This window comes from Rattus norvegicus, chromosome 6, assembly GCF_036323735.1.
Source record: "Rattus norvegicus strain BN/NHsdMcwi chromosome 6, GRCr8, whole genome shotgun sequence".
Classification (NCBI taxonomy): domain Eukaryota; kingdom Metazoa; phylum Chordata; class Mammalia; order Rodentia; family Muridae; genus Rattus; species Rattus norvegicus.
Window position 1 is genome coordinate 97558441 of NC_086024.1, and position 21506 is coordinate 97579946.

The 21506-nt window shown below is 39.8% G+C and overlaps 1 protein-coding gene across 3 annotated transcripts in view; it reads left to right on the forward strand.

Moving 5' to 3' along the window:
* The window catches only part of Mnat1 (MNAT1 component of CDK activating kinase), a 156033-nt gene that overhangs the window by 7875 nt on the left and 126652 nt on the right, over nt 1-21506 (forward strand). For 2 of the 3 annotated variants that reach the window (XM_063261569.1, NM_153472.2), the window contains one exon: nt 2716-2858. In XM_063261569.1, the coding sequence (XP_063117639.1) occupies nt 2770-2858 (89 nt within the window). In that variant the 5' untranslated portion in view covers nt 2716-2769. Of the gene's footprint in view, nt 1-2627; nt 2859-21506 lie in introns of those variants that run through there. The other variant, XM_063261570.1, reaches the window with a different exon arrangement.

The window sequence follows — 21506 nt, forward strand, 5'->3', positions numbered from 1 at the left end:
CACGTTTAGTGATAAGTTTACCAAGGCCTTTTAAAATCAGTAAGCACAACGTGACAGGCCTCTAGGTCAGTGTGGCTTCTCATGTTTCCTATTTTAAATTTCTCACTTTAGTGGACTTGGATCTGATTAACTTTTATAGGTGGACAGTATTGTGATCAAGGAGCTGATATAGTTTATAAAGTGAGTCACTGATGCTTTTATACTGGTGTCAAGTCTTGAGCCATCATCGCCTGCTTCCTCTGGAATATAATCTGTAGCTGTTTATCATGCCCCCCCCCCACAACATGTGGAGACCCTAACGAGGGATGTCTACTATGTCCAGTTTTTAAGAGGAGGTAGGGCTGTTTCCTTTAAGTTTTTGTTGAAGGGAGAAAATTCTGTAGAGAGGTTAAATGACCAAGAATGGATACAGCTAGTATTTAGGTAATCGGATAATTTGGAAAAACTTGATTGAAACAAGAGTGGGACCTCACACTTGGGATCCCAGCACACTGAATACTGAGACAGGAGGACTGCCATGAGTTAGAGGTCAGCCTGGATTACACAGTGAGTTCTAGACAGTGTGAAAGCCTGGAGCAAAAACAAAAACCAAGCCATAAAACAGGAGTGAACATAGTTTATTACATATTACATTGTCTACATCATTCACAGAGGAACTCTTGGCATCTGATAACATCCAGGAAAGGAAGGCTCACTTTCCTTACATGGAGTAATCACCCTCTAGTTTATTCCAGGGTAAGCCCCAAACCTAAGAACTGTTGGCCAACAAAAACTGACCTGGGTGGGAGGGGAGTACAAAGAGAGAGACAATAGAGAGGGAAAGAGGGGGGAGAGAGAGAGAGAAAGAGAAAGAGAGAAGGAAAGGAAAGGAGTGGCGGAGGGTGGACCTAGTAGTTGTAGAAGAGAGATGAATATGATCAAAGTAAATTGTGTGGAATTCTCAAATAAATAATAAAATAATATTAAAACATGAGACAGGACTGGTGACATGGCATAGCAAGTAAAGGCACCTGTCACCAATCCTAATGATCTGAGTTCATCTACAGGACTCACATGACAGACACAGAGAACTAACTCCTCTAAGTTGTTCTCTGGCTACCACATGCATGCTGCCACACATGAACACGCACACACGAAATGCTTACAATAAAAATATTAAAAAAACAAACCAAAACTCATACAAGGAAGCAAACAAAACCAAACAACCTGCCTACAAGTTTCTTTCAGACAGAATTTCAGTCAGATGGAGCTAATTACAAGAAATGCTTGGCATTGGAAATGTCCATATTTCATTGTTATTTGAGGGTCATTTTATGAGTTCATTTATTCTTCATTAAGTCTTTGTTAAGTATCAATTAAATCCTTATCTCAAAGATGAAGAAGAGGTGTTCCTTACAGTTAGAATATTTCATTGTCTATTAGATCTTTTTAAGGCTTCTATCTGGGTGTAGTGGCACGTACCTTTGATCCCAGTGCTTGGGAGGCAGAAGCAGGCAGATCTCAATGAGTTTGAGGCCAGTCTAGTCTACAAAGCAAGTCCAGAACAGCCAGTGCTACACAGAGAATTGCTGACACCCTGTCTCGAAAAACAAAACAAGAAAGAAACAAAAAAGACTTTTGTCTGTCTTCTTATTAATACAATAAATGTGGCTTACAATTCCCAGAGAGAGCCAGGTTCTCAGATTTTTGAAATTGTTGAAATAAATTTGTGTCTCTTTCTTTCATTTATTTATTTTTCTTTTTGTTTTTTGATTTGTTTTTGGAGACAGGGTTTCTCTGAGTGTGATGCTGGCTGTCCTGGGACTTGCTTAGTAGACCAGGTTGGCTCAAACTCAGAGATTCACCTGTCTGTGCCTCCTGAATGCTGGGATTTGGGTGTGCACTGCCCTGCTTCAATTGTTTTATAAAATAACCTTTTATTTAATATTTTGGAAAGTAAATGAGGTCTTTTATTGGAGGTAAGACATATGAGTCAGGTTGTACAGTTCGGCATGCCTGGCAGTCTTCAGGGGATGGCCTTTGTAGAGGGAACAGGTGCTAGATACTATTTATAGATGTATTCTGACATTTAGTAAGAATTTGTACTATAGATACAAAGAATAACATTTAGGTAACTTTTATGAACTTAAACAATTACTTTGTCTTGTTATTTTGGAGACAAGGTCTTAGCACAAGCTGTACAGAATTCAGTATGTAGCCTAGATCCAACTAACGGCTGTTTCCTGCTTCAGCCTCCCAAGTGCTTGTATTATAGGTATGAACCACTACACTTAGCATTATTCTAATCTTTATATGTGTGAATCATACTATGTTCTGATTGCACAACTATGAAGATGTATGCAGTACAGTTCGTCCAATTTTCTAAAAGAGAATACTAGTCTGTGTTATTGACTGTATACCAGCATAAATCTTTGAAATCATGTGGATGTTTCCAAACAAAACAAGGATTTATCTTCCTAATATGCTATATGGTTCCTTGTAAAATGTAATTAGGCAAGAGGTGTATAATTTAAAAGCATCCCTTCTCCCATTCCAATATACGGAGCTGCTTATAAGGTTGTGAAGGAACTGTAGCGGCTGGAACAGAGAACTCGCTCCCGGAACGTTTGTGTTGCAGCGCCTGGCTTCCAGCCGGTGCTCTTTCGCGAAGGACCATTCCGGCCAAGTGCCTGTTGGTAGGAGCATAGTTGACGTCTGGTCTTGGGTTTCTTGTAGGTGGCAGTGGCTGAAGCTGGCGTTGGGGGGAAAATCCAAAGCTGAGGAGACGCCATGGACGACCAGGGCTGCCCCAGGTGTAAGACCACCAAATACCGGAACCCTTCTTTGAAGCTGATGGTGAACGTGTGCGGACACACACTGTGAGTCTTGGGACTGTGGATTCCTGGGGTGGGAGGACAGCCTCGGGAGATGTTAGGAAGCCGCTCGGGGGTGGGGGTGGGGGTGGGGGTAGGGGATAGAGGGTGTGGTTAGTTTAAACAATGGGGGAGCGGGGGTGGGGTGGGGGGGAGAGGAATGAATAAAAGAGAGCTTCGTTCCTTTAAAAGGTCTGTAGAGGCTTGCCCCGAGCTTCTTTGAAATTGGAGTTTTGATTGTGGCAAGCATAAGTTGGCAGGTTGACCCTCACTTACCTTTCCAGCCAGTGAAAATCTCGAATGTTTCCAGGCCATGTGTTGTTAGCTAGACTCCAGACAGATGTCTGGCTGAAAGCGTGGGAGATTGGAGTCTTTAATTTCTTAAGAAATGTTTTTTATTGAAAAGAAGTGGAAACTTACTTTGGGTGTATACTGTTGCTGTTGATCGAGTGAGCTAGATGGAAAACCTTTGTGTGTATATGTGTCTTGATGAACCATGTTAGACTTAAATCATGTAAAGGAAGAAAATACAGACTCTAGACAGTTATTTTGTAGATAGGTAATGGTTGGCTTTTATCCAGTGCACATTCTGTTCCAGGCACTGTTGTGTCTTACCGGGAGCCATCTCATGATAAGTTTATGCAGGTGTCATTCCCTTATCACCGGAAATGATCCTGAGACTTCTCAGGATTGTGGGTCTTAAGAGTATGGATCCCAGGAAGCAGTTCTAGGAAGTAAATGCATTTTGGTTGCTCAGTGGTGGAAGGAGGGAGAGTGATTTTGTATATTTTGAAGAATAAATGCAGAATTTTGGTCAAAGTGTTTGTCAGCTTTTTATGGTGAAGTGGTTTAAGTAAAAGGTAGTCTGAAACTAAAGGTACTATAAAGTTGTGAGCACAATATTCCTATAGTTCCAACCTTATTACAGAAGGTAAAGGTAAATTACAAGGTCTTCAGGCATAAATTGCACAATGAACTGTATATATAATTGTCATAATGGGATTATCAATTTTCTTAATTGGTCTCTCTTTTTTTTTAAAAAGATTTATTTTATTTATGAATACACTGTAGCTGTCTTCAGACACACCAGAAGAGGGATGGTTGTGAGCCACCATGTGGTTGCTGGGAATTGAACTCAGGACCTCTGGAAGAGCAGGTCGGTGCTCTTAACCACTGAGCCATCTCTCCAGCCCGGTCTTTTTTTCTAATTAAGTTTTATTTTGCTTTAGACAGTGTAACTGTGACTAAATGGTTTAAGATTAGAGGTCCAGTAAAAGTAGTCAATTGAAATGCATGAACAATGGCAATGAAGCCATTCTGTTGGTTTATAATTAGGTACTTGTTAAGACTGGGCATCAACGGGGCTGGGGATTTAGCTCAGTGGTAGAGCGCTTACCTAGGAAGCGCAAGGCCCTGGGTTCGGTCCCCAGCTCCGAAAAAAAAAGAACCAAAAAAAAAAAAAAAAAAAAAGACTGGGCATCAAGTGTTAGTCCAGGCTGGCCCTGAACATTAGATTCTTCTGCCTAAAAGTGTTGGAATTTCAGGCATGCACTACCGTGACTAGCAGACTCTTAGGTTTTTAGAGAAGCTTTGCGCAATTTCTGTGTCACTTTTTTTTCCACTCTGAATACACAATGTATTGAGATCATATTTATCCTTCATCCCCACTCTATCTTCCTTTTATTCTCTTTGAACTTCATCCCAAATTCTCCAGCAGTGGCTGCACCATTGAAAAATGTTTTCCCCCACCGCCACCATTGGGTACCCTCTCTGTGATGGAATGTTGAAGGGTAGATGTCTATTGCAGTGTGCACTGGATGGCTGGTTCATGGCATTACCTTTCATCTCTGGCTTTTAACATTCCTTTTGCCAGCCCCAAAGGCTCCCATGCCCCGTGTGTGTGTGTGTGTGTGTGTGTGTGTGTGTGTGTGTGTGTGTGTGTGTCTGTCTGTCTGTCTGTCTGTCTGCCTGCCTGCCTGCCTGTCTGTGATGTAGCTGTCCCATTTCTTTTGTACTGGATTATTGTAGTGATGGAGTTGGAGTTGTTCTGAAATTTTTGAGAGTCTGAATTTTTTGCTTACTGTGTTTCTCTGTCCTCCATGTTAAATCAAAATGATTAGGTATATTGAGTTTTATAATTTTATATTTCATTAGTATATTTGTTGGTGAGAATAATTAGTAAGTGGTGTTTATTTTAAGTAATAAATAGTAATGTGCAAATTAGGAAACAGCACCCTCTTTGGGCAGTAAAATTTGGAGAAGGTCTCTCTCTGGTCAAGGAATAGGCCACAATGTGAATTTCAGCCACATGAACTTCTTCATACTTGTTCTCTTCCTATTTAGTAAAGCAAAACTGATGTTTCTTTAAAGACTTGTTTATTTTATGAGTATAGGTATTTGCCTGTGTGCCAGCAGAGGCTAGAAGGGGACACTAGATCCCCTGGGACTGTGGTTACAGATGGTTGTGAGTTGCCTCGTGAATGATAGGAATTGAACTGGAGTCCTCTAGAACAGTACAAGTGTTCTTAATCCCTGAACTGTCTCTTTGAACCTATGAAAAGATATTGCCAATATTCTAAATGAAGAATTATTTTTTTGGGCCAGCAATATGGTCAGCTTGAGTTTAGTTCCTGAGACCTCCTCAGTGGGAGGAGAAAACCCAGCTCCTACACGCTGTCTTCTGATCTCAGAGACACACTTTCTTTCTTCAAGTGACTAAACGTTTGTAATAAAAAATGGTTTGTTGGCTTAAGTCTTAGGGGTCTGTCAACTTGCTTCCTAATTTACTTAGCAAATAGCAAATATACCTCCGATGGTATATGGAATGAGAACAATTTAATGAGAATTAAACCAGGATATAGGCTTTAACTGTTTAGTTCAAGTTTTAAATGTGTTAAGTCTACTTTCAAAGACAAAAAAGCAAGGTTCAACAGTAATTTATTAGTTACTGCTCTTTAGAAATTGATACTTTTGCAATTTTTCTTGTACACTCTATAAAATTTCCAAGTCGTTGATTCCCAGACTTGCCTCATACTAAAGAATTATCTGGGATGCCTTTTTAAAGTACAAACTTCAGGGCCCTATTAATAATTTTATTTGGGTTGGGGTAGGACTCTTTCTTACCCCCATATCTTATCCTTATAAGTACTATATATTAGTTATCTAGACAGACCTTGTGCTCAGTTTTGAAACACTACTGGGGTAATCTTAGAACAAAGAATGTGGCAGACAGGGGCTGGGGATTTAGCTCAGTGGTAGAGCGCTTACCTAGGAAGCCCAAGGCCCTGGGTTCGGTCCCCAGCTCCCAGCTCCGGAAAAAAAAGAACAAAAAAAAAAAAAAAAAAAAAAAAAAAGAATGTGGCAGACATGGTGTCTGCCCTTCCCCCATTGTTTTTAGCTCTTTTGAGTGACTCAAAGGAAATTAGTTTGTATTTTTGCAAGGAAGAAAAGGAGAATCTAGTTATAAAATTTGTAGTTGAGGTATGAAAGTGGTTTTATGTTATTTTAATTAATCTACTTTTTAAAAAAATTATTTTATATATGAGTACACTGTCAATGTCTTCAGACACACTAGAGGAGGGCATTGGATCCCATTACAGATGGTTGTGAGCCACCATGTGGTTGCTGGCAATTGAACTCAGGACCTCTGGAAGAGCAGCCAGTGCTCTGAGCAATCTCTCCAGCCCAATAATCTACTTGTTACAAAGAACTATTTGTTAAAAGAAAAGAAAAGAAAAGGAACAGAAACTTGCCAGGTTTGGTCCAGGTGTGGCACACGCCTTTAGCCCTAGTACTTGAGAGGCAGAGGGCAGAGGCTGAGGCAGGTAGAGCTCTATGAATTCTTCCTTCTTTCTTTCTTTCTCTCTCTCTCTCTCTCTCTCTCTCTCTTTCTTTCTTTCTTTCTTTCTTTCTTAGAGCTCTATGAATTTCTTTCTTTCTTCCTTCCTTCCTTCTTTCTTTCTTTCTTTCTTAGAGCTCTATGAGTTTCTTTCTTTCTTCTCTTTCTTTCTTTCTTTCTTTCTTTCTTTCTTTCTTTCTTTCTTTCTTTTCCTCCTCCTCCTCCTCCTTCTTCTCTTCCTTCCCTTCCTCCTCCTCACCCTCCTCTTCCTCCTCCTCCTTTTGCATATAGGATCTCTCTGTGTAGTCTTGGCTATATTGGATTTGAACTCACAGAGATCCACCTGCCTCTGTCTCTCAAGTGCTGGGATTAAAGGCATGTGCCACCATACATGGTCTGATCTGATCTCTAAGTTTGAGGCCAGTCTTTTCTATCTGGAGAGCTCTGGACTCGATAGGACTGCATAGTGAGACCCAAGGAGGAGGAGGAGGAGGAAGAGAAGTGGGGAGAAGGAGGAAGAGGAGGAGGAATAGGGAAGAGAAGGAGGAGGGGCAGAAGGAGGAAACATAAGCTTGAAATCCTGTAGCAAGGGCCTTTGGTTAGTGGATACATCCTAAACTGATGAAAGATAGCACTAAGGGAACAAAATGTTTGGTTGGCTTTAAATGCATAAATGATGTGTAGCTTAGCATTGAGGAGGGAAGAGCCTCTCAGGAAAGTGTGATCTGGTTCTCGGGCTTAGACAGGAGATATGTGCAAACATCAGGCTACAAAGTGCTGTTTATTTTATTAACAGGGTTGGTAGAAGTTGGAAAACATGTTATCTAGAAATCGGAAAGCTCTTATCAGTCTTACTTGTATTCCGCACCCACCCTTCTTGTCCGACCTACAGGGAAAAGAAAGCCCATTCCAGTCTTTCTGTGGATGCATTTGCTAGGAATTATTCAGTTAAATTTTAATTATGTTTGCTAAATAAAATTCTATAAAGGTTGCATTTTATAGTTTTCTATGTATTAAATGAAATTACTATATTATCAGAATAAGTTTTGTCTACTTAGAACAATGCTCTCTGTACATTTTATTTTTCAGGATGCTAGTTTAAATAAAAGAAAGACTCTAAAACTTTAAATATTCAGTCATGATTTTGTGGCCCATTGCTGCATTTTGCTACATCTTTATCTTTGGCCTATAAACAATGTTAATACTTATTTTATAATTATAATTAGATGACAGGCTAATTTTATTATGGGAGGAAATTCAGTACTTATATTTCATTTTCATGTTGTATATTAGGAGATATAATTTGTGTACATGTATTATATATGCACAAATGTGTATATGATTTCTCTACAAATAGAAAAGAAAGGGGCTGGGGATTTAGCTCAGTGGTAGAGCGCTTACCTAGGAAGCGCAAGGCCCTGGGTTCGGTCCCCAGCTCCGAAAAAAAAAAAGAACCAAAAAAAAAAAAAAAAAAAGAAAAGAAAATATGAAGTTTAATGAACCTCAGTAGAAATGCTTTGGAATGTTAGTTTTTTTCTTTATTTAACTAAGTTGAAACATGTAAAAAAACAAAGATTTTGAGATGAAGGCAAATGATTATATATCCCTCTTTTTTTGAACACAAATATAGTGGCTATATCATTGAAAATTAATGAGGGCTTCATCAATATGGTGCAGTTTTTCTGCATCATGGATTCATATATATTTAATGAGCCTGCTATTCTAATTCCAGGTAACTGAAGCAAACTGCGTCTGACATTAACTCTGATTTACTTGTAAACAACTCATTCCATTAAAATATGAAGGCCTTGAAATCTATTGGTATTAAATATAGCTTCTTCCTAAATTAAATTATAGAGTGTTTCCTTTGTTGCCAGAATTAAGTTGTTTTTAAACAAACAAGGCTCAGATTTTAGTGTTGTTTCAGATGTTGTGAAAAATGTAATTTTTTTTTTTTTTATTAACTTGAGTATTTCTTATTTACATTTCGAGTGTTATTCCCTTTCCCGGTTTCCGGGCAAACATCCCCCTAATCCCTCCCCCTCCCCTTCTTTATGGGTGTTCCCCTCCCCATCCTCCCCTCATTGCCACCCTCCCCCCAACAATCTAGTTCACTGGGGGTTCAGTCTTAGCAGGACCAAGGGCTTCCCCTTCCACTGGTGATCTTACTAGAATATTCATTGCTACCTATGAGGTCAGAGTCCAGGGTCAGTCCATGTATAGTCTTTAGGTAGTGGCTTAGTCCCTGGAAGCTCTGGTTGCTTGGCATAGTTGTTCATAAGGGGTCTCGAGCTCCTTCAAGCTCTTCCAGTTCTTTCTCTGATTCCTTCAACGGGGGTCCCGTTCTCAGTTCAGTGGTTTGCTGCTGGCATTCGCCTCTGTATTTGTTGTATTCTGGCTGTGTCTCTCAGGAGAGATCTACATCCGGCTCCTGTCGGCCTGCACTTCTTTGCTTCATCCATCTTGTCTAATTGGATGGCTGTATATGTATGGGCCACATGTGGGGCAGGCTCTGAATGGGTGTTCCTTCTGTGTCTGTTTTAATCTTTGCCTCTCTATTCCCTGCCAAGGGGTATTCTTGTTTCCCTTTTAAAGAAGGAGTGAAACATTCGCATTTTGATCATCCGTCTTGAGTTTCATTTGTTCTAGGCATCTAGGGTAATTCAAGCATTTGGGCTAATAGCCACTTATCAATGAGTGCCTACCATGTGTGTTTTTCTGTGATTTGGTTACCTCACTGAGGATGATATTTTCCAGTTCCAACCATTTGCCTACGAATTTCATAAAGTCATTGTTTTTGATAGCTGAGTAATGTTCAATTGTGTAGATGTACCACATTTTCTGTATCCATTCCTCTGTTGAAGGGCATCTGGGTTCTTTCCAGCTTCTGGCTATTATAAATAAGGCTGCGATGAACATAGTGGAGCATGTGTCTTTTTTATATGTTGGGGCATCTTTTGGGTATATGCCCAAGAGAGGTAGAGCTGGATCCTCAGGCAGTTCAATGTCCAATTTTCTGAGGAACCTCCAGACTGATTTCCAGAATGGTTGTACCAGTCTGCAACCCCACCAACAATGGAGGAGTGTTCCTCTTTTTTTTTTTTTTTTTTTTTTTTTGGTTCTTTTTTTTTTTCCGGAGCTGGGGACCGAACCCAGGGCCTTGCGCTTCCTAGGTAAGCGCTCTACCACTGAGCTAAATCCCCAGCCCCTAGGAGTGTTCCTCTTTATCTGCATCCTCGCCAGCATTTGCTGTCACCTGAGTTTTTTATCTTAGCCATTCTCACTGGTGTGAGGTGAAATCTCAGGGTTGTTTTGATTTGCATTTCCCTTATGACTAAAGATGTTGAACATTTCTTTAGGTGTTTCTCAGCCATTCGGCATTCCTCAGCTGTGAATTCTTTGTTTAGCTCTGAACCCCATTTTTTAATAGGGTTATTTGTCTCCCTGCGGTCTAACTTCTTGAGTTCTTTGTATATTTTGGATATAAGGCCTCTATCTGTTATAGGATTGGTAAAGATCTTTTCCCAATCTGTTGGTTGCTGTTTTGTCCTAACCACAGTGTCCTTTGCCTTACAGAAGCTTTGCAGTTTTATGAGGTCCCATTTGTCAATTCTTGATCTTAGAGCATAAGCCATTGGTGTTTTGTTCAGGAAATTTTTTCCAGTGCCCATGTGTTCCAGATGCTTCCCTAGTTTTTCTTCTATTAGTTTGAGTGTATCTGGTTTGATGTGGAGGTCCTTGATCCACTTGGACTTAAGCTTTGTACAGGGTGAATCGATCTGCATTCTTCTACATGTTGACCTCCAGTTGAACCAGCACCATTTGCTGAAAATGCTATCTTTTTTCCATTTGATGGTTTTGGCTCCTTTGTCAAAAATCAAGTGCCCATAGGTGTGTGGGTTCATTTCTGGGTCTTCAATTCTGTTCCATTGGTCTATCTGTCTGTCTCTGTACCAATACCATGCAGTTTTTATCACTATTGCTCTGTAATACTGCTTGAGTTCAGGGAGAGTGATTCCCCCTGAAGTCCTTTTATTGTTGAGGATAGTTTTAGCTATCCTGGGTTTTTTGTTATTCCAGATGAATTTGCAAATTGTTCTGTCTAACTCTTTGAAGAATTGGATTGTTATTTTGATGGGGATTGCATTGAATCTGTAGATCGTTTTTGGTAAAATGGCCATTTTTACTATATTAATCCTGCCAATCCATGAGCATGGGAGATCTTTCCATCTTCTGAGGTCTTCTTCAATTTCTTTCTTCAGAGTCTTGAAGTTCTTATTGTACAAATCTTTTACTTGCTTGGTTAAAGTCACACCAAGGTACTTTATATTATTTGGATCTATTATGAAGGGTGTCGTTTCCATAATTTCTTTCTCGGCTTCTTTCTCTTTTGTGTAGAGGAAGGCTACTGATTTATTTGAGTTAATTTTATACCCAGCCACTTTGCTGAAGTTGTTTATCAGCTTTAGTAGTTCTCTGGTGGAACTTTTGGGATCACTTAAATATACTATCATATCATCTGCAAATAGTGATATTTTGACTTCTTCTTTTCCGATCTGTATCCACTTGACCTCCTTTTGTTGTCTGATTGCTCTGGCTAGAACTTCAAGAACTATATTGAATAAGTAGGGAGAGAGTGGGCAGCCTTGTCTAGTCCCTGATTTTAGTGGGATTGCTTCAAGTTTCTCTCCATTTAGTTTAATGTTAGCAACTGGTTTGCTGTATATGGCTTTTACTATGTTTAGGTATGGGCCTTGAATTCCTATTCTTTCCAGGACTTTTATCATGAAGGGGTGTTGAATTTTGTCAAATGCTTTCTCAGCATCTAATGAAATGATCATGTGGTTTTGTTCGAAAAATGTAATTTTTAAAAATGGTTAGTGGGGCTAGGAAGATGGTCCAGTGGCTTTTCTAAAGGACCTGGGTTCAGTTCCCAGCACCTACATGACAGCGGGCAACGGTCTATAACTTCAGTTTCAGGGAACCCAACATCCTCAGAGACATGCATGTAGGCAAAACACCAATTCACATAAAAAAAAAAAAAACCACACACACATACACACACACACACACACACACACACACACACACAGAAACCATTAAAAAATCCAATGATTATGGTGTTAGTAAATTCAGATTCCTTATCTGTATTTACTTTTTGTCCAGTTAATAGCAAAGGGAGATGTCTGTCTTTGACACTGATAAGCAATGTGTATGTGTATGTATATATGTATATGTATAATGGTTTTGTGTCTATGTATGTATGTAGTAGCATAGGCACACATGGAATCCCAAGGAAGATGTTAAGTGTCTTACTTTATCACATTCTTCTGTGTGCCTTTGAGACAGTCTCTCTCAGTTAAACCAAATTGAGGCTGGTGGCTAGCAAGTCCCAGAGATCCTCCTGACTCCTTCCCACCGAGTTAAGAGGGCATGTACCTACACCTAACTTTTTACATGGGTGCTGGGAGTTTGATTGAGGTCCTTATTCTTGTTCAGTAGCTGCTCTTACCTGGTGAGGCATCTTCCCATCCCAATAAGCAATATTTTTAAAAAATAATGTATTATATTTGTGGAGACATAGTCTCACGTATGGCAGCTTAGTCCTGAACTCATTATGAAGCTAATGGTGACCTTGAACGTGTACTCCTTTTGCTGCTATCTTAAATGTGGAGATTGCAGGAATATACCACCACATAAACTTACCTTGTGCTGAGGGGTTTGTGTAAACATTATCAACTGACCTGCATCCCAGTACCAGCAACATTTAAAAAAAAAGTGTATACCTGTTAGCACTGGCACCCATAGGGCCTCTTGGCACTGTGGGGTACTTTTATCTCAGCAGCTTCATGCTTCCCTCACCATTCTCAGGTGGTCCTCGAGCCGTTCCAGCATGGCACCTTGCCATGCTGGTCCCTAGAGTTATTTCTGGCACTGGAGGGTCATATGGAACTACCATAATTTATCTCCGGTTAGATCTCTTCCAGCAGCTCTCTACTGGCTGTGAACTTTCTGGTTCCAGCTACCCGGTAAAATCAGGGCTCTAGAAGTCTAGCTTGGGCTGGCCTATTGCAGCTCCCTGCCATGGACTCTGCCCACACTCCCAACAACCACTTCCTGGTAGTTAAGGTATAAACTCCCAACTATCAGGTGAAATCATGACTCAATAAACTATAATTTAACAATCAGATTTATATGTTAAATAATCCACAATACATCCACACAATATAAACTCACAACCAATTAAGATACAAACCACCCACCTAGATAAGATAAATTGGCCTATAGAAATCCATCCCTTAAGAAATATTCATAACAACCTGTATCTATGTAGAAATGCATGGTGAGGATTGGTTAAGTCTGCCTCCATGTTGCTTCCCCTTTCTGCTCTTCCCTCTCCTTCTGAAATCTCTGTTCCCGCCTCCCTTTCTTCTCGTCCAATGACAGGCCTCATTTTCTTGTGTCTGCCTTCACCTGCACAACATCATCCTAGAATGCCCTTACCTGGGCAGGGTGGCATATTGCTGTAATCTCAGCAGTGGAGGATAGCAGGTTATTCAGACCATCTTGGATTACACAGCAAGACTTTGTCTCAAAAAGAAAAAGAAAATTCTTTTTTAATCTAATTTAAATATATTTTAAAGATTTAAAATATATGCTGAAATAGATGTTTCATTTTGTATTATTCAGATTACGAATGCCTTGTTCATATTTTAAGCACCCATTAATGTTTAATTCCCTTTGGATGGTAATTGAAAAAGAGATCTATGTAATGTGCTGCTATTGAATGCAAAATCATACACTTCATAGTAGGAATCCTGTGGATGATAGCAACCATGAGTGGGGTAAGCTTCTAACTTTCCTTGGAAAGTACATTGTGTTTCTTGCTTGTTTCATGTGTTTTAGATTTAGATTATTTGAAAAGAGAATGGAAACTAAAACATATTATGTGAGGAAGTTAGTATGTAATAAACTAAAAGTCATTGAAAACATGTGCTCCAAGAGGATTGATTACTATTTCATGAAAGAGTCCAGAGACTAGATAAGCTCCAGAGGTTTTGTTTTCCTTCTAGGCATTGAAGTCCAGGTCTGGGTATGCTAAGCACCTGTTGTGCCTCTGTACTGTGTGTGCTTTTTTCTCTTACAGGGTATTTGGCATGTTGAACCTGACACATGGAAGCTAGTGCTCTTTGGGCACATAATATACTATGTATTATGATTATTATTTAGAGTGGTGCTGTCAGTCTCAAGTGTTATAGAATGTTTGATGTTTACAGTAATAGAAATTTCAAATACACTGAGGATTATTGATTATCTCATGTAACTACAGGTAGCAATTTCTGTGCCTCAATATCTTTGTGTATCTGTGAGTATAAAAGATGCATTTCCTCCTTCCTTCTTTCCTTTCTCTCCCTCCTCTTTCTCCTTCTCCTTCCCTCGCATCTTCCATTCCTTGCTTCTCCTTCTCTCTGCCTCTGTCTGCCTGTCTGTCATATGATAGTGACTTATTTGTAGCCTGGGCTGGTCTGGGATTCACTATGTCTTGAATTTGAAGTTCTCCTGTCTCAGACTCTTGAGTACACTACCACACTTGGATTTTCTTTTCCTTCTTATGGGGATGGGGAACAAACCTGGAGCCTCAACATGCAAGGCAAAGGAGCTCTCATTAAGCCACACTATCAACCCCGTGTTTCTTCTTTCCAGTCTCTTCCTCTCCTTTTTTCCTCCGTCTTCTCCCTCCTTCCCTCCCTCCTTCCTCTCCTCCTTCCTCCTTCCCTCTCTCTTTTTCTTCAGCAGCTGTATAGTCTCGGTTTGGAGCTTGTTATCATTTCACTTCAGCCTTCTAGTGTTGAGGTTACAGATCCACATCACAGCACCTGCCTTCAATAGGGTATATTTCTAGAAATGGGGTGCATATTTATAGTTTCTTCCTTTTCTCAATTTTATTGAAGTACAGTCAAAGGCACATATTTGAAATACATAGTTTTATTAGTTTTGAAATATACATATACTTATGAAACCATCATCATTTTATTTTATCATCTGATAACATTTTCTGTGTCTAACTGGGTATGGTGGTACATGCTGTTAGCCCCAGCAACTTGTAGGTAGAGGTGAGAGGTGAGCCAGCCAAAGCTATGTTTATCTTTACAAAAAAAGAAAAAAAATCCTATATTTATCTTGTCTGCATTCTTCTCTCCACCCCCATCCCTAGGTAACAACTGGTTTGTTTTCTTCTACAATAGATTATGGCCCTATGTAAACTATAGTAAGAGCAAACTAAAGTCTGAACTCTTGGTGCGTGTTCCTCTGGTTCCTCCGCACTGCAGACTGGCATTTCATCACCTACCACATTCTGTACCATACTTCATTTATTCATTTGCCAGTCGATGGATGTTTGACATGCTTCTGTTTTCTATGTCAAGGGTTTCTCTGAACATTTTTTTTTTTTTTTTTTTTGGTTCTTTTTTTTTTTTCGGAGCTGGGGATTGAACCCAGGGCCTTGCGCTTCCTAGGCAAGCGCTCTACCACTGAGCTAAATCCCCAACTGAACATTTTTTTTAAAGCTTTGTGGTTTTTTTTTTTTTTCTTCTCCTGGGTGAGTAACTAGGAGACTGACTAGGTTATGCAGCATGCATGTTTAATTTTTAAAAATTTTATAGTTTTGGATTTGTAGTGATCTATTCTGACTGAAGTTTTACATATTTTGTAAGACTGAAAGATTTTCTCTTCTGCAAGAATATCTAGTTGACCTCGCACCATCTATTGAAATGACTCGTTTTTTCATTAGTTTGCTTAAACATTTTTTCTCTTTTATTGGATATTTTAAGTTTACATTTCAAATATTATCCCCTTTCCTGGTTTCTCCTCCAGAAACCCACTATCCCATTCTCCCTCCCCCTGCTTCTATGAGGGTACTCCTCCACCCACCCGCTCACTCCCTCCTGCCTCCCCTCCCTGACATTCCCCTATACTGGGGCATCGAGACTTGACAGGATCAAAGGCCTCTCTTCCATTGATGCCCAACAAGGCCATCCTCTGCTATATATGTGGCTGGAGCCATAGGTCAATCCCTATGTACTCTTTGGATGGTGGTTTAGTCCCTGGGAGCTCTGAAGGGTCTGGTTGGTTGATATTGTTTCAAACCCCTTCAGTTTCTTCAGTTCTTTCTCTAACTCCTCCATTGGGGACCCTGTTCTCAGTTCAATGGTTGGTTGCAAGCATCCGCTTTGTATTTGTCAGGCTCTGGCAGAGCCTCTCAGGAGACAGCTATATCAGGCTCCTGTCAGCATGCACTTCTTGCCATCTGCAATAGTGTCTGGGGTTTAATAGCTGTATGTATATGGATTAGATCCCTAGGTGGGACAGTTTCTGGATGGACTTTACTTCAGACTCTGATCCACATTTTGTCTTTGTATTTCCTCCTGTGAGTATTTTGTTCCCCCTTCTAAGAACTGGAGTATCAGTCTTCCTTATTCTTGAGCTTCATTGTGGTCTGTGATTTGTATCTTGGGTATTCTGAGCTTTTGGGCTAGTATCCACTTATCAGTGAATGCATACCATTTATGTTCTTTTATGATTGGGTTACCTCACAATAATAGTTTCTAGTTCCATCCATTTGCCTAAGAATTTCATGAAGTCATTGTTTTTAATAGCTGAGTAGTATTCCATTGTGTAAATGTACCACGTTTTCTGTATCCATTCCTCTGTTGAAGGACATCTGGGTTCTTTCCAGCTTCTGGCTATTATAAATAAAGCAGCTATATGCATGGGATTATTTCTATCTTCTTGTATCTGTTGAGGCCTGTTTTGTGACCGATTATGTAATCAGTTTTGGAGAAGGTACCATGAGGTGCTGAGAAGAAGGTATATTCTTTTGTTTAGGATGAAATGTTCTATTGAAATCTGTTAAAATCCACTTGGTTCATATTTTCTGTTAGTTTCACCTTGTCTCTGTTTAGTTTCTGTTTCCATAATCTGTCCATTGATGAAAGTGGGGTGTTGAATCTCCCACTATTATTGTGTGAGGTGCAATGTGTGCTTTGAACTTTAGTAAGTTCTTTTATGAACATGGGTGCCCTTGCACTTGGAGCATAGATATTCAGAACTGAGAGTTTGTCTTGGTGGATTTTTCCTGTGATAAGTATGAAGTTTCCTTCCTTATCTTTTTTGATAACTTTTGGTTGAAAGTCAATTTTATTTGATATTAGAATGGCTACTCCAGCTTGTTTCTTGGGATCATTTGCTTGGAAAATTGTTTTCCAGCCTTTTACTCTGAGGTAGTGTCTGTCTTTGTCACTGAGGTGTGTTTCCTGTATGCAGCAAAATGCTGAGTCCTGTTTACGTATCCAGTCTTTTTATTGGGGAATTGAGTTCATTGATGTTGAGAGATATTAGGGACCGATGATTGTTATTTCTTATTATTTCTGTTGTTAGAGGTAGAATTATGTTTGTGTGGCTATCTTCTTTTGGGTTAGTTGAAAGAAGATTACTTTCTTGCTTTTGCTTTTTCTAGAATGTAGTTTCCTCCTTGTGTTGGAGTTTTCCATCTATTATCCTTTGTAGGGCTGGGTTTGTGGAAAGATATTGTGTAAATTTGATTTTGTCATGGGATATCTTGGTTTCTCCATCTATGGCAATTGAGTTTTGCTGGATGTAGTAGCCTGGGCTGGCATTTGTGTTCTCTTAGGTTCTGTATGACATCTGTTCAGGATCTTCTAGCCTTCATAGTCTTTGGTGAGAAGTCTGGTGTAATTCTGACAGGTCTGCCTTTATATGTTACTTGACCTTTTCACCTTACTATTTTTAATATTCTTTTTTTGTTTTGTGCATTTGGTATTTTGACTTTTATGATGGGAGGGATTTCTTGGTCCAGTCTATTTGGAGTTCTGTAGGCTTCTTGTATGTTTATGGGCATCTCTTTCTTTAGGTTTGTGAAGTTTTCTTCTATGATTTTGTTGAAGATATTTACTGGCCCTTTAAGTTGGGCATCTTCGCTCTCTTCTATACCTGTTATCCTTAGGTTTGATCTGGATTTCCTGCATGTTTTGGGTTAGGAGCTTTTTGCATTTTCTTTGACTGTTGTGTCAATGTTTTCTATGGCATCTTCTGCCCCTGAGATTCTCTCTTCAATCTCTTGTATTCTGTTGGTGATGCTTGTGTCTATGACTCCTGATCTCTTTCCTAGATTTTCTATCTCCAGGGTTGTCTCCCTTTGTGATTTCTTTATTGTTTCTATTTCCATTTTTAGATCCTAGATGGTTTTGTGTTTCCTCTTTAAGGACTTCTACCTGTTTACCTGTATTTCTTTAAGGAAGTTATTTATGTCCTTCTTAAAGTCATCTAACATCATCATGAGATGTGATTTTAAATCAGAATCTTGCTTTTACTGTGTGTTGGGATTTGCTGTAGTGGGAGAACCGGGTTCTGATGATGCCAAGTAGCCTTTGGTTTCTGTTAATTAGGTTCTTGCACTTGCCTTGCCATCTGGTTATCTCTAGTGTTCGCTGGTCTTGCTTTCTCTGATAGTGGCTTGACCCTCCTGTAGCCTGTGTGCCAGCACTCCTGGGAACCCAGCTCTCTTCCGGTGGGATTTGGGTACAGAGCGTTTAAATATTTTAAAAAGCAGTTAACAATGCAGGATGGTGCTACAAGCTCTAGGGAGACAGGCAGGAGTATCACAAGTTCCAGGTCAGGTAGGCTATACGATGAGTCTCAGGCCAGCCTGGGCTGTATACTTAAGGAGAGTCTTTTTCACAAAGAAACAAATTAAAGGGAAAACAGTCAAATGTGGGTGTGTTTCTGAGTTTAGTTTTTATTGATTTATGTGCAACTTCGTAGTATTCACAGAGTGCTGATTATCAACATGTAATAAACCTTGCAATCAGGCACTATGATTCCTTAATCCTTTTTATTACAAAAGTTTCTTTGATTATTCTATGACTTTATCCCTTTTATTACAAAAGTTTCTTTGATTATTCTATGTCCTTAGAATTTGCATATAAATTTTGAACTATTTGGTAACTTAAAAACAAATGATTGCTAGAGTATTCATTGAGATTGCATTAAATTTGGGGAAAACTGCCATTTAAAGATGACTGGATGTACTAATCTGTGAGTGTGGTAATACCTTCTCAATTATTTAGGTCTTTACTTTCAGACAGCAATGGTCGGTAGTTTCTAATGTAGCGGTTTTAGCTATCTTTTACATTTATTTCTAGGTATTTTTTGGTTCTACTGCCTTTTTTTATTTTAACTTTCACTTTCTAGATATTTGCTACTAATTGCTTTTCTATACTAATTGTATATACTGCAGTCTTGCTAAAGTTCATTCTGGCAGTTGACTTGTAGATCTCCTTAGGATTTTCAGTGTAAAACAATCATACCATTTATAAATATGGCCGGTTTGTGTTGTCCATTTCAAAGCGTATTTAGTTAGGCTTTGTTTTTTTTTGTTTTTTTTTTTTTTTTTTTTTTTTTTTTTTCTGGACTGGGGGTTGAGATAGGGTTTGATGTCCTAGGCTGGCCTCAGTTTTTCTGGGCAGTTGAGATAATAGGGAATTTTTGATTCTCTCGCCTCCATCTTCTATGATTGGGATTGCAGGTGTGTGCCACCATGCAGGTCATTGTTCAATATTAATGCAAGCGACAGCCTCTAGCTTAGTGCTGAATATGGGTGGTAAAAATGGGCATTGCTTGTTCTTTATCTTTGTGGTGGGGATAAAATGACTCTTACCATTTAATATGATGTTAGTTGAAGCTGCCTTCGCATTTGCTTGTGTGATTTAGCAGGCCTGGGAAGATGTGTATATGCTTCCTCTCCACCGAGTGCCTGCCTCATGGTAGGGCTGCTTCCTTCAGGCTAAGTCCCCAGCCTGGTGACAATTCTCTTTAAGTTTTCCTTAGATTTATCTATTTTATGTGCATAATTGTTTTGCCTGCATATGTGTGCACCATGTGCATGCTTATGGATGGTTGAGAGCCAACATGTGGGTGTTAGGAACTGTGTCTGGGTCCTATTAAAAAACAGTAAGTGCTTTTAATGGCACAGACATCTTTCTAGCCCTTCAACTCTATTTTAAAAATCTATGTTTGAGCTGAACAGTGGTGATGCATGACTTTAATCCCAGCACTCAGAAGGCAGAGGCAGACGGATCTCTGTGAGTTCAAGGTCAGCCTGGTCTACAGATCGAGTTCCAGGATAGCCAGGACTAAAAGCAAAAGGAAACAATAATGTGGAAAGTAATTGAGGAAGACACTTGAAGTAATTTCTGGCCTACACACACACACACACACACACACACACACACACACACACACACACACACTGAACACTTGTATACATACAGGGAAATAGTACAACTCTGTTCAGTCACCCTATAAACCGTGTGTGTGTGTGTGTGTGTGTGTGTGTGTGTGTGTGTGTGTGTGTGTGTGTGTGTTGAAGACAGAGGAAAAGTTATATCCAAAAAGCTTAAAATAGAATTTTTTTAGTTTGGAACATACTGTAGCTGCCTCAGAAAGTTTCTGCTTGGTAATTCTCATGCTTTTGGAACATACTATGTTGTATATGAAATTGTGAACTTTTATAGCAAAAAGGGATTTTTCCCTGTTGCTAAAAAGATTGAATGTTCAGAAGTTATACCCAGATTTTTTTTAAATTACATTCTTAGATTTCAGAGCATCTTACAGATTGTTTACCAATAGGACCAATGGCTCTGTATACTTGGCTACACATGACAAAATGAACATCAGCCTGGAGGATTGATTACATGTTTATCACGGCTGGTTTACAGTGGTACCATAGGACCAGGCACAATGTGCTCTTGCCCATGGAGTTGTTGTCACCCTGAGTGAGGCATGTTGTACGAGGAGAACCTTACTTGGTTTTGAGTTTTTTAGTTCTTGACAAAGATGACAGAATAACCCAGGCCAGAGGCTGCTTTGTTTTATTTCATTCTCTTCTTAGGCTGCAAAGACTTCACAGAACTGTGGCTGTGCTAGAAGCCAGGCTGATTGGGGACATCTAGGAAATAAAAAGGGAGGTGTGCTGAGTGAGTGTACTCCTTTATGAATGAGTACTCACGGTAAGAGCATAGCCTTGTCAAGGACACCAGTGTCTTCCCTGGTGTGACAGAAAGGATCAGTCTCCAGCTCCTTTTTCAGGCTGGGGCCTGAGCCTGCTCCCCACAGACACCCCGTGCTGAGGGGAGCTAACCCTCTTGGCTCAGCTTTTAGGCTAATGGTCCCTTTCTATCAGAGCTCACCACCCACCCTACCCCAGCTTTTATCAAGATGTGTCTGTCTTTTCATTTTCCATTGCCCAAGTCAGAGCAGCCCCAAAGTCCTGCAGGTGACTTCATGCCACACCTGATGACTGTGATTTCTGGAATCTACTTGTTGGAAGAAGTGAGCCTTAAGTTACCCTATTATATTCACAGGGGCTGAGGTGTGTGTGTGTGTGTGTGTGTGTGTGTGTGTGTGCGCGCGCAGGTTCACACATACACATATACACACACACAGTACATATATACACATGCACTCATGCTTGCATGTATATACTAAATGACTGTAGGGCCTATATAAATAGCTCAGTGGTTAAGAGTACCTGCTGCTCTCACAGAGGACCCGAGTTCAGTTCCTAGCACCCATTAGGGTACCTCACAACTTCCTGTAACTATCTCCAGGGAGTCTGACGTCCTCTTACCTTAGGCCTCTGCACTCAGGTGCACATACCCTACACAGATACATGCACATGATTAAAAATAAAAATACATTTTTAAAAAGTGTGAAAAAAATAAAAATATTAACAGGCT